General features: G+C 42.3%; 1 protein-coding gene across 2 annotated transcripts in view; it reads left to right on the top strand.

The window, feature by feature from the left end:
• The window catches only part of DNASE2B (deoxyribonuclease 2 beta), a 28870-nt gene extending 20956 nt beyond the window's left edge, over positions 1-7914 (top strand). For both annotated transcript variants that reach the window (XM_086753202.1, XM_010130558.2), the window contains 5 exons: positions 1475-1652; positions 2927-3008; positions 4055-4216; positions 5737-5934; positions 6509-7914. In XM_086753202.1, coding sequence (XP_086609328.1) covers positions 1475-1652; positions 2927-3008; positions 4055-4216; positions 5737-5934; positions 6509-6864 — 976 coding nt within the window. In that variant the 3' untranslated portion in view covers positions 6865-7914. The remainder of the gene's footprint in view (positions 1-1474; positions 1653-2926; positions 3009-4054; positions 4217-5736; positions 5935-6508) is intronic.
• Positions 7915-12711: the final 4797 nt, after the last annotated feature.

The following is a 12711-nucleotide window of genomic DNA, read 5'->3' as shown; positions in this document are numbered from 1 at the left end:
GAAGGCCCAAAACACATATCCATTGGGAACTGGCAAGCAATCTCCTGATAGCTCACCTGCCAGCATTTCTGTAAGCGTACCTGCCAATGTGTCAGATGCAAGGCTGTGAACACCCCGAGAGTGTAAAACTTCCAGTACATTTCCAAGCAGTTTGGAAAGGCTTTGTGTACTAATTCCTGGATCAGCCCGTCCTACTGTAATTACTGCTATTCCTCTCCTTTCCAAATCATCATTTCAAATCAAGAGAATGTTATGAGTCCTCGTGCATGGGCAGCTCTCCCCAGCCTTGCTGCATAAATCACTTCCTTCTCTCCTCTGTGATCTGTCATCAGCAACAATTTCTCCTGAGATAATGAAGGAACATCACTCAGTGGCAATGCAGGTGGATTCGCAGGATCACCAGTGGTGTGTGTTTCTCTTCTGCCCGTACACGTACGTTTCCCACAGATTAAACATTCCTCTGGCAAAATGCTTTCCTGGCACTTCTTGCCTGCTTTCGGAGATGCCTTTTTTGACCAACTTGAGACTGTAAATCAACCGGGCAAGGCTCACTCCTCCTGATATACTTGAAGGGTTAAGCACAGTCAGGCTGCATTTTTGGTAAATAGTACGGGACGGAAAATAATGCCACTCAGTTCTTACTATTGACATAAATAACGAATTACTCAAGTAGAGCACTCAAAGAGAGAAGCTCAATTAATTCTATTGTAATTAATCCCATGGACTTGCGCACTGGGAAAACCTGTTTACTTAATCAGGAACCTTAATATCAACTGAGCCATTTACTGACACTATTGAGTACTCTACAATTTGGAAAAGATTTGTGTTTTTGCATACTGATTTGCAAATATCCAGTCTGCAACAGTTCCGCAGAGTGCAAGTCTGTTATGAAAAGTAGGATTGGAGCATGATCATGTGGCTTTATACATATTTTGTGGGTTTAATATGTATAAAAATAAAATTACACATTTTTATAATTTTAATACATAATTTTATCTATTTCATATAAGGTTATATTTATATAATATAAAAATGTTTTGGTCAGGGTGTCCAAGTCCACCATGAGAACGTCAGACTGAATTTGGGACCTGAGGTTCTCTACCAGAACCAGGAGCAGTAGGGATGTGGTGGCTAAACAGGACTCCAGACCAGGGCTACCCCAAATTCTTTCAGGGTACCAACAGCGGTCTGGCCACAGCAATGGGAGTTTGGTGCCAAATCAGCCTTGCTTGCTAAGAAGCAGGACAAATTTGTCTGCAGCTGGTATTGTGCTGCTGAACTGCTGCTGGTCCCTGCGTGGGGTGACCTCCTCGAGGCTGAGACGTCCACACTGCACGTGTGTGGCACTGGTCCCCCTCTAGCATAGGCATCCCCGGAGTCACCCTTCTCTTAAATCCTCAGGTGAGAAGGAGATATTGATTTACATCTTCAAACAGGATGATTGTTAAAAAACAATTACTCTTCACTGTTGCAGGTTTGCTCTTTACAAGTTGCCAAAACATGCCAAAGGAGAGATTCCCGTCCTGGGGCTGGAATACATGTACATGGACGCCCTGGCTCCGGAGTGGCAGCTCGGTAAATACCTCATCAACATGACACAGGGTGCTCTGGGACAAACACTGAAGCAGCTGTATGAGACATACGAATCTGAGGCAAGTGACATTTAATTATCGTTTTGTTAGTATGCTTACTTGATAAGACATGCAAATGAAATGAAACCAACCAAAATATGGTATGGCCAGACCTGACCAACTAGATCCACTAAAACACGTCAAGGGGTGCATATTGACAGCTGGGCAGATTATTTGCCATTTTGGCTACAATTAGAAACTATCCTTGAACTTCTAGTCAAGCCTTTCACACACTGAAAGTATTGCCCATCAAAAACGTCAGTGTTGGTACACAGCCCCTTTAGCTTCTTCTCTGCAATTCATGTTGAGCAACATCTGAAGCTGTGAACTGGCTGTGAGCTCAGACCGGGGCCAGCGGTGGCTATTACAGACACTCATCCCAAGCCCTCTCATGTGCATGCGTTTCACACTCTGTTCTCAAATCAAATCTGGGTTTTACTCTTCCCCTTGAAATCACTGTGACTGCTTCAGCAGTGATATGCTGCTTGTTAGGCCTTTTTTTTCCTCCCACAGTCAGACACCTCATTTATATTTGTGTGAAGCAATTATAAAATACCACAAGATCTGCCAATAGTTATTTTTTTTTACCATCTACACAGTATTCTGGAGAGGCTGGGTGTGTCTTTGCATTTCTGCTGTGGGTTAGTGGTAGGGCGTCATTAATTTATACGCAGAAGAGATTCCCAGAAGTCAGTCAAATATTGGCAGTCCAGTCAACTGTCCTATTCCAGGTCTCACTGTAATTGTAATGAACTGTTTACAAACTCAAAGTACATCAAGGGGGAACACGTGTCCCAATTCCTTTGAAGTTCTCTGTTCAGGGGGGATAAGGTGTGGCTATATGCACGTATTTTGAAAAACAAACATTAATTGCTTGTCCTTCATAAGAACACTTGTCGTGTCTGCTTTTCCTTAGCAAACATTTTCACTGGATCTGGTTGCTAAATCAGAGAGAGGCACAAAAAAAAAAAAAAGAGGGGGGAACTTCTTTGCAAGTGAGTGCCCAATAAACCCATGTAAATTCTCTTAGTGAGAATATCTTCTTGAGGAAGGGCTACTACAGTGGTTCAGAGCACTTCTACTTTGTATTAACCGAGACCCTAATGGTGAGTCTTCAGGTTTATTTCACTTAACTTCCGCAGAGACTGTGTCAGCTGAACTGGGAGAAGGATTAGGCTCATGATGTTCACACAGAGAAGTCCTGAATCCTTTCTTCTGTTCCCAGCAGAAGATGTTCACTTAAATGCCTTCATTTTACTGAATGTCATGTTTCAGAAATGTGTGTTTTCCTGCAGAAGAACAGCATTGCATATGCAATATACAACGATGAGGTTCCTGAATCAGACTCCGATGGCTGGAAAAGAGGACATACCAAAGGTACAGGGATTGCCAAGCTACTATTTTCTCCTTTCTAGAATCGTGGATAGCATCTACTTGTCTGTTTGTCTATTTGCATATCTAAAATTTCTGCCTGAAGCAAAACTGGAGAATGATTTGCATGGCGTGTGGTTTGTTGTGTAGTTACATGTGCTGCAGCTTTTGTTTTGGTTTTGCTATGCCTGCGCTGTGTTGAAGAACTCTTAGGGGTTATGGACCCTTTGTTTTCAAGAGTTGAAAGTCATATAGCTCCTTTCAGCGAGTACAGACCACATCATCCTGAGCCTAATGGCAACAGCAGTACAAGATGAGAAGGGAAAGGCACCCTAAATATAAACCTCTCTAAACGCTCTCTCTCTGGGGCAAGAAACTGCGGCCAAGATCATGGAAGCGCTAAAGTAGGCAGTTAAAGTAAAGTGTAAACTTCACTGGAGGTCTAAATGTTCCCTTTCAGTGGAGGTCTAAATGTTCCCTTGAGGAAGCAGATGGGGTTTGCCCAGCCTGACTCTGGGATGAAGATGTTTTGCAGGGTTGTATTTCCAGGCTGCAGCAATGGGGAGGGCGCAGGAGCAGTGCTCCTCCCCAGAGCACCCTCCTGCAGGGCCAGGCATAGACCGTCTCTCTGCTTCCCCCGTGGAGGAGAATTTGGTCTGGGGAAGAAGACACGGTGTTGATGGAGTCACTTTCCCCTTACGCAGTGAATATATGAAGGGAAGGAAAATGAGCAGTGGAGAGAGAGAGTCACAGCCACTAAATCATCAGACTTTTTTGAAGACAAAATCTGAGCAGAAAAAGAGAAAGGTTTGGAAAAGATATTTGTTTTCAAAAGAAGCATGGTGACAGTCAGAGTTAGGCTATGCAGGAGAGAATTAATGCAATTTTAATACAATATTAGTGTCTCCAGTAATCCATTAATCTATTCTACAGCCAGTTTACTGTAGATATTAACACACTGAAGTGTGGTGTCTGCAGCAGCAAATCCAAAGTAGGACACATCTCAGGGCTTTTTCCTCCTTAATTCATTTGCAATAACCTTTTATTGACAGGATTTCTGCTCTTGGACAAATCACAAGGCTTCTGGGTGATTCACAGTGTGCCTCTGTTCCCTCCCATCCCTGAGGATGGTTATGGGTATCCAGCTACTGGAGAGTCCTACGGACAGTCAGCCATCTGTGTAACCTTCACATATGACCAGTTCACAGAAATAGGTATGGAAAGCTTCTCCCTTAGAAAGCCTTTGCCCCACCGCACCTCTCTGACTGCTTTCCTTGAGGCTTCACCTCAGAAATTGCTTGTTCTTGTCCTTCGTTGTCAGATTGGGAAACCAAGTGGGGCCTGGAAACAGCATTCTTGGCTTCAGTTATGTTTATCCAGCGATCTCCTGTGTGAATGTGGGAAATTCACTCTTCCGCTCTATCTCCGTCTCCCCATGGGGACTATTGGGATAATAATAGTCATGAGTGCGTATCAAGGGTAAACTCAGTCCATGGATACAAAGTGCTTTGGAAATAAAAAGTAGGATGATTAATCATTTTCAACAGTAATAGCTCATTCAGCTGCAGTCATCTGCAGTTTTAAAAATGTAAGGCAACCACTGCTTGAGCTGGAGTAGTAGCCTTGACTCATCAGAAATATGAAGCATGGAATAAATATCACCCAGAATTTCCCCAGGTACTTTTTGCCATATAAAATACCAATACTAAAAATAAAAAAATCCCAAAATCTATACCTGTAAGATTCAGAACAATCTGACAGTGAGATCTGGTACTGGAATCCTGAAAAGGGATTATCAAAAGGTGTTACAAGAAGTCATACTGATGTGCTTCTTAACACTTTTCACTCTGTTTTTCACTCTTTTCTTGGTTACAAAGCTCAAATGATATTAATGAAACACATACGCTGTGCAAATGGCCAGGCTGGCCACACCCCAGAGCTATCTAAACCAGGTTCCTGTTTGTGGACGCGCATCTATGCATGTGTTTAGGGAAAGAGGACAAGAAAATGAGACGCAGGCACTAATCCTTTTCCTGCTCCATCCTCCCAGCTTCTGGTAATCTGTGGTTCAAGGATTTCCTGAGCCGGGAAGACTGGAAAGTTCTGACGGACTGGTCTTCCATGAACTCATCTAATGAGCCCGTTTGTTCCCTTGTTCCTTACGATAACCACGGCAAGGACTTCTACAGTTAAGCTGCGCACTGTACAGAAAAGTAAATTTATTCTGCAAATTCAATCCAGACACAGAAAGTCAAGGTCTGTTCTCCCTAAAACCAAACTACACCCTTTGGCAGCTCTTCTGTTTGCATTTGGCTTGGCAACTGTAACTGACTGGAAACTCTTCCTGTAAATACGGACAGGCTTGGATTTACACATGCTGTATGAGCACTGTGTGAGGCTTAGAGGCTTGAAGATGATCATGGGTGGAACTGTCAGTGGACCGAGACCACCAGTTAACAGTTCTGCTAATAATAATGAGGTGTAAATGGAACAACCTGAGTGTATTCTCCCAGCCAGTCTACGTGCTGCAGGGCCGGTCAGAATACAAAGCAATTCAGCGTGTTTTTGGTTGCTAAAATAAGATACCTTGACACTGAATTCTTGAGCAGGAGATAGGCTGTGAAGATTAAGAAGGATTTAGCTTTCCTTCCCAAGGCAGAACTTTACTCTCTTGATTGCTTCACTTTAACCCATTTTAATTCTGCATTTGTTCATTTCTTTGGATTTTTCTCAGACCAACAGATGCTGAGTTACAATCCAGGAATCTACAGCTGTTCCATCCCCAGCATTTTCCAGGATGATCTCCCAAATCTGCAGAAGCTCTGTGCAGGGTCCAGGCTGCCCTCTGTCCCCTTGCACCACCTCTCCAAGCTCCAGTCAGCTCATGGGGAAACCTTTCTCCACTTTGCAAAGTCACACTTGTTCATAGATGGTAAGAGAACCTGTTGCTCTATCTATCCCACATTCTGAAGCAAGAAATAAGCAATTAATATATTATTTGACAATTAGTATTTTCTTTGAGGTAGAAAAAGTAGTTCAGCTTCAGAAAGAAATGTAACAGAGGGCAAGGAATGATGTCCCATCATAATATTATCTCAGCCCCACAAAGCAGAAAGCTGTCTGGTGCTTCAAATGCCTTAAGGTGTTTAACAGTGGGATTTTCAGAAAATGTATTTCCTGTTATTCAACAGTAACAACAAAGAAGAAAATGGGGTTTGAATAATTTGCTTTTTTTTTGTTATGAAGAAGGCTTGAAATTTTTCTTTATTTTCTTTTTTTTTTTCCTGATGATTGTTTGTAACAGGTTTTCCAAGAGAAGGAGGAAAAGTAGAAATGAATTTCTGAAACAAGTGTCAAAATAAGGGGTGGGGGGTTTGGGGGGAATTCCCTCTGGCTCACTTGATGCATTGGAATGAAAAAAGCCCAGTTTAGGTGATGCTTTTCAGTCCCCTCTAGAATGAAGGAAGATGAAAGACTGATTTCCTACACCCTGTGTTATTCCACAGATATCTACGTTGCCTGGATGGCTCAGGAACTGAAGACTGATTTGTTGGCTGAGTCCTGGCAGCATTCTGGCCAAAAACTTCCCTCAAATTGCTCTCTTGACTACCACGTCTACAACATAAACGTAATAGGGACGCCATGGAATTCCACCTTTTATTCCATTAATGATCATTCCAAATGGGCCGTTTCACGCAAATATGAAGATCAGTGGACCTGCATCGGAGATTTAAACCGTGCTGCCGAGCAAGCTTGGAGAAGCGGTGGGTTCATCTGTACACAGAATGAACACATCTACAAAGCCTTCAGACATCTGACAATCCACTATGAAAGTTGCACTGGTGCTTCCACATTGATATAACGAACCATTCGTCCTGAACAGCACAGCCCCTTGTTACATAGGAAGTGCAGGGAACACCTCCCTTAAACTGTATTTTCACTCTGAAATATGGCCTGATGAGTCACCAGATGTGTTCAACCTTCACCTTGTTAGCCACAAAAGCAGGTGGTTTGCAGGCAAATTACGGCTGTTTTTCTCTGGGTGCCAGACCAGCAGGCTCTGCATGTGCTCCGCTCTCTCCCCGGCTCCTGTCGCCGTCAGCAGGACAGGACACCGCTGAACAAGGCTGCCCCAAAGCACATTGCCGTGAGTGACCTGCACGGGCGTCCCCAAGGGAACTTGTGAGTGATGCTGGGCATGGCATGGCAGGAACCACAGAAACCTGTCTCGTTAGCTGGGTTGTCAGGGCTGGGCAGTTAGCTAGACAAAAGTTCCCCAAAATGCTTCAAAATAGCCCGATGTTCCAGGCACTGTTGAGATCAATCACAGCTTTTCTGCTCAATTTGGGCTGAATTCCTTAAAAAGCTGACATAATTGAATACAGACGGGGAGATGAGTAGATCTGTGGACAGGAAGGCTTCATTTTTACATGATTAATTTTTAGAGAAGAAATTAACTTTAAATCATTTGTAACCAATAGCTGGGGAGTATTTCTAGTGCTTTTATTAACGTACAGCAATCTTATAAACAAATAAACATGTCCAAAATATGAATAAGCAAAATAAATTAAGAGTGAGAATGGTCTGCTTACAGTCTCCCTCTTCCACCTGTATATTATTTGGGGTTGGTTACAATGTTTTATAGCTGCCAAAGGAAAAATGGAGACAATTAGAAAAAAAAATAAAAAAGGAGAAAATATTTGAAGGAAGATGTTATTTCACATACATTTTCACACTTCAACAAATGTGGCTGTTAATTTTCAAAACCTGCAGTCACAGGCTTACGACTGAAGTTTGCATGGACTTGCAATAAAGACAAAGCTAATTTCCAAAATCCTGATTCACTCTTGGGCTCAGATTTCAAAAGTGTGTCTGCATTTAATATGTTCCTAAATATATTTATAGGGTTATATCTGACTCGTATTTTTTTTTCCTGAATTGCTAATATGAACTCCAGTCTGAAGAGCTGGCTGTCCCACTAACATTTCTGTTTGCTGTGTTCGTAGTCCCTATCACTGATTCTTCACAAGTGTCTTAAAAGGAAGTAGATATAAAGAAATGCCCCACAACCATAAGAAGTTGTCAAAGATTTTCTTCCCTTTTCACCCTGAAAAATCATCCAAACAACAAAGTGTACGAAGTACCAAACAAATTAATTTCAGAAAACATCTGCACATGCTTCTGGAATAAATACAAATAACGTATCTGGCCTGCTTAATGAGGAGAATTGTGCAGGAATAGATTTCATATTTAGTCAGTCTGGATCAAAGGCAAACCCGAGTCTCTCAGCTCACTGGAAACAGATAGCTTAGATATTCTGAAAGAAATAGGTCATCTTCTTTTCCCTGCATATGACCAAATAAATTTGATGATAATTTCCTTGATAATGTTTTTCCTCTGATGTTTGTCAAATCGTTTTACAGAGATACTTTCTGTTGTTTTACTAGCTGTGGTCAAGCAACACCTATTTGTGGCAATGGAAATTGCCAGTGACAGAGAATGCTGAGCAGTGGGGTGGTAGGGCGTTGCTCAGATAGGCCAAGATAAAACTCATTTCTTTTGCCCACCTTTTCATGGCAGACCCTAACCTAACTACCTCGCTGAACTCCTATGTCTTGCTTTGCATATGCGTGATCTCAGCATACAGGAATGACGAGAAATTCTTCACTGGAGACAGCGCTGGTGACGTTCACCGTGGCGCAGCAGAGGGCACCGGGACCTGTCACACAACCCACATTTCTTATGGTAGATGCTCAGCCACAACATTTGGGTCACGGAGTTCAATAGCAAAGAGTCTCCAGCCGCCAGCTGTCACAACCGTGCTGCCACAGCCCGACTCCCCAGGCTAAAAGTCAGCAGTTTATCACTTGACTTTAAGTGCTGATTGCTATTCTTAATTATTTGATCAATTGATAGCTGTCATAAAGCTTGACAAGACTACTTACAACATTCCTCTTTCATTATATCCAAGACTGGAAGCTAATATTTTAGCTGTTCCTGAGGAGGCACAAACAGGGGTGGAAAGATGGAGAGGGACAGTTGTACCAGACAGCATTACAAGCACCTAAACAGCCAGGTTGTGCCCAGACTCATTTCAGTGGTGTAGCAATAAAAAGGCTGCAGTTCTGGTTCTCTCATTTTTTGACTGTAAAGAGCTTTAATTCAGTTTTGCCTTTATTGTGTAACTTCCATATTTGCATATCCTGATATTTCTACTACAGACATTATGGAACATGGGCAGAATCTTTGTTTCCTGGAACATACTGATAATCAAGATAAACCACACAGATTTTTAAGGGTTTGTGACTCTTAGGCTTCCTGTGCAAAGGCAAGACCATACACCACTTACTCAACTTCACATGCCCTCACAGCATGCACTGTGATCGATCGTTGGTGTGAAATATTTATTTTTTCATATTTTTAATATACATATTCATAGAGGTTTTAATTTTAAAATGAGCTGTTCTTTATCCAAAATGCCAAATGCTGAACAGTTACTGTTCCAGTGACTCTCTGCTGCCCACTGTGACCCTTTTGACTGGGCAGACCTCCTCCTGTGGAAGGGGACATCTCGTGCTATCCCCTCTGCCGTTTCAGGGGGACCTGTCCAGCAAAGCTGATTCTGCAAAATCGGCAGAAGCCGTCAACCCTGGCATGGAGAGGGAAGAAAGCTGGTTTCTCGTCTGGAAACCCAGAGTCTCTTCTCCTCAGCGTGCAGGTATGGCTATTCTGACCCTTGGGCTCTGTTCTAGTTAGACTAAGTGAGAACATTTATTATACATGAAAATTGTTTGCCGAGGGAGTAGGAGAGGCCAAAAGCAGACATTATTAATCCACTAAACATTACTGTACTGCAGCCAAGTTTGTAACAAACACAGCAATAGGGATCATTGTTTGGTATGAATTGCCTTGTAATCATTTCCACAAGCCGAGACTCGGTCCCAACACACCTGAGAAGCTCGCAAGGGGCAGGGAATGCAAATGCAGCCTCCCAAAATACATGCCTGCCACTTGCTTGCCCATCGGGACGTCTCCTGCCCTCACCACAGTCACTGTCATCCCAGAGCAAGGGCAGAACTCTCTGTTACTGCTCCAAAAAAAAACCAAACTCTTGATGATTTTTCTATAAATCCCTGTATCCCTGAGGATGCTTGTATAACACTGGTAGTTGTGGATTGTTCGGGCGGTGGTTTGCTGTGTTGGAAGACTGCAATTTTACAGAGACTTAATGCAAGAGGTCAAAGGACTAGACATCAGTCTCGCTAGAAGAAAAGCTAGGGAAAAAAAAAATTCAAGGCATTAAAACTTAAACTGTGTAAAGATTAATTCCAGCTGGGCAATTATAATACTGGAAAACAGGCACAGGCATTGCAGCCCCAGCCCACTTCACAGGGCAGCTTTATGGTGGGGTTGCTTCTGCTGTCTCCACAACTACTGAAAATACACTGAGCCCTTGTGATGGGAGTGATGAGCAATGTACTGGAGATTTCTCAAGGACATCTGGGGCTCCATGCCAGCTGTCTGCCAGCAAGTCAAGAGAAACTTTGGGAGAAATTTCTCTGACTGAGCTGGGAATCTTCCCTTCTCCGAGGCACACCAACTTAGCCTGGCCCTTGGACCTCTCACAGAGGTCTGCAGGTCTATTTCTGCACCACAGCAAAGCCCGCTTCAAAGTGTGCCAGATGGCACTTTTTAAAAGTACAGAAGTCCTGCAAAGCCCATGAGGTTTTGACCATTTTGCTGTCAGTAATGCCCATTCTTCCAGCTACCCTTGCAAACCACACACGCTGCTCCCTGCTCAGCACATTTTGTGTAGTTTTCTGCTCTCAAAACGGGAAGCTTCCTGTAAACACATCTCATGTGAGCGCCTGTGTCAAACAGGGCTTCCTCAGCGTGCCTGCCGTCCGAAGGGAGAGGGTTATTTTTGCGGGCATGTAGGCACCTCTCCTCCCTCTCTCCTCTTTAAATACAGACACTCCTGACTCTTGAGAGTAATGAAATGCTCAAGAACATCATTGTGAGAATCTGTTTTAATGTATCAAAGCACCCTTGGCGTTATTAGCACAGTCACGTAATTACCCCCAGAGAAACTTACACCCATATGTTAACGCCCATAAATTATTGTGTGGATCTCTTTTATACCTTTATTTTCAGTTTCTGGGGAAGATACATCACTGGGTACTTAGTATAGTAATTGCTTCAGAACGCGTAAACTGTCCATGCCCTGGGTAAAATGTTCGGGAGACGCAGTGATGCTGGCAGTGTCTTCTAAAAGCTCCGTGCAAGTCAAAGCCTAACTGTGCTCAGAATGCGATGCAAGAATATGATGCACCTCTTTAATTTCACAAGAGACTTCTTAAAAAGACAGGAATTTAAAAATGAGAATGGAGATTAACAGAAATTTGTTAGGCAAAGGGTGGGAAAAAATCCCTTGTAGCAGGGAATAAATTCATTGTACAAGGCAGAGTGCCTGATCTGAAACTTGAAAACAAGCTAGGATATCAACATCAGTGTTTTCCAGATACCCCAAGTATCTTTGCTATATCTAAAACTTTTCTGTTTAGATTGGAGATACCAGATTAAAGGTCTAATCTGCTGAAGGTTCTCATAATCCTTATGAACTTGGCATGAATGCAGTAAAATAAGCTACATACAAACTCAGAAATCAGTTGTAGCACTTTCAGACCTTGGCTTCAGACAGGAGCTAGCTCATAATATAATTTTTTAATGTAGGCCCATTGTATGCTTATCTTTATGGTTTTTAACTGATTTATCCTGGTATCGAGAGTTTGCTATTCCATGCATATTTGATATGTTCATTTTACTCAAACTGTTACATACAAAACATTAAGACTTGAAAAAACATATCTTGCTTTTTATAAACAGCTGTGTTACACTTTTACTCAAGTGATTTTAGTAAATCTTCTTGATTTTGTTTTTTTCAGTTCAGTTTGTTTGACATTTCCTCCCAAGGTATCTGGTGACTGTTCTGATTCTCCGACAAGAGAGAGAAAAGTAAGTAACATTCTTCCCCTCCTTTGATCACTTTGCAGCTTGGGAAATGCAAAGTGATGTTCAAATATTCAAAGCTTTACTGGAACAGAGCACAATATTTCACGTTGCCTGCTAGAGTGCCGGCAATTGCTACAAGTGATTCACTGTAGTCCACTTGTACTAGCATTGCCTAATTTATTAATTACAGAAATTTTGCACGCAAATTAGCCACACATCATAATACAGTAACCCAAAAATCTGTCTTCACATGTATTAAAGCCCGCAAACAAGCATGCCATATTACAGTAGTAGACAGTTTTCCCATTACAATCCAAAACCTGACAAAAAGTCACTAAAGGCCATTTAGTCAAGTGTTTTCTTTTTGTTCCTTCTGACTTTCTAAAGTACGAGAGTATGTAGCTCCAAGCCTTTTTTGTCTGTCTTTTTTTTAAGTTTCCTTCTTGCACTAAGGATTTGCCAGCCAAAAATCAGTATTCCTCTTGCTATCATGCAGTTTTAAAACATATTTTTAAATACTGGTATGAGTATGCTTAGCATCACTGTCCACCACGTCATGTTGAGGATTAAAAATGCCCAGCTCAGTACGCATTTCAGGAGCTGTTTCCGTCCCTGCTCTGAAAGCTGCTCCATTTCACACACTGACCTTGTACATCCCAGGCATTGTGCTAAGGAATCTGCATCTTGCTTTCTAACT

The sequence above is a fragment of the Chlamydotis macqueenii genome, chromosome 8, assembly GCF_036417535.1.
Source record: "Chlamydotis macqueenii isolate bChlMac1 chromosome 8, bChlMac1.mat, whole genome shotgun sequence".
NCBI lineage: Eukaryota > Metazoa > Chordata > Aves > Otidiformes > Otididae > Chlamydotis > Chlamydotis macqueenii.
The sequence above is the reverse complement of the archived record's forward strand: the minus strand, read 5'-3'. Positions and strand labels throughout refer to the sequence as shown.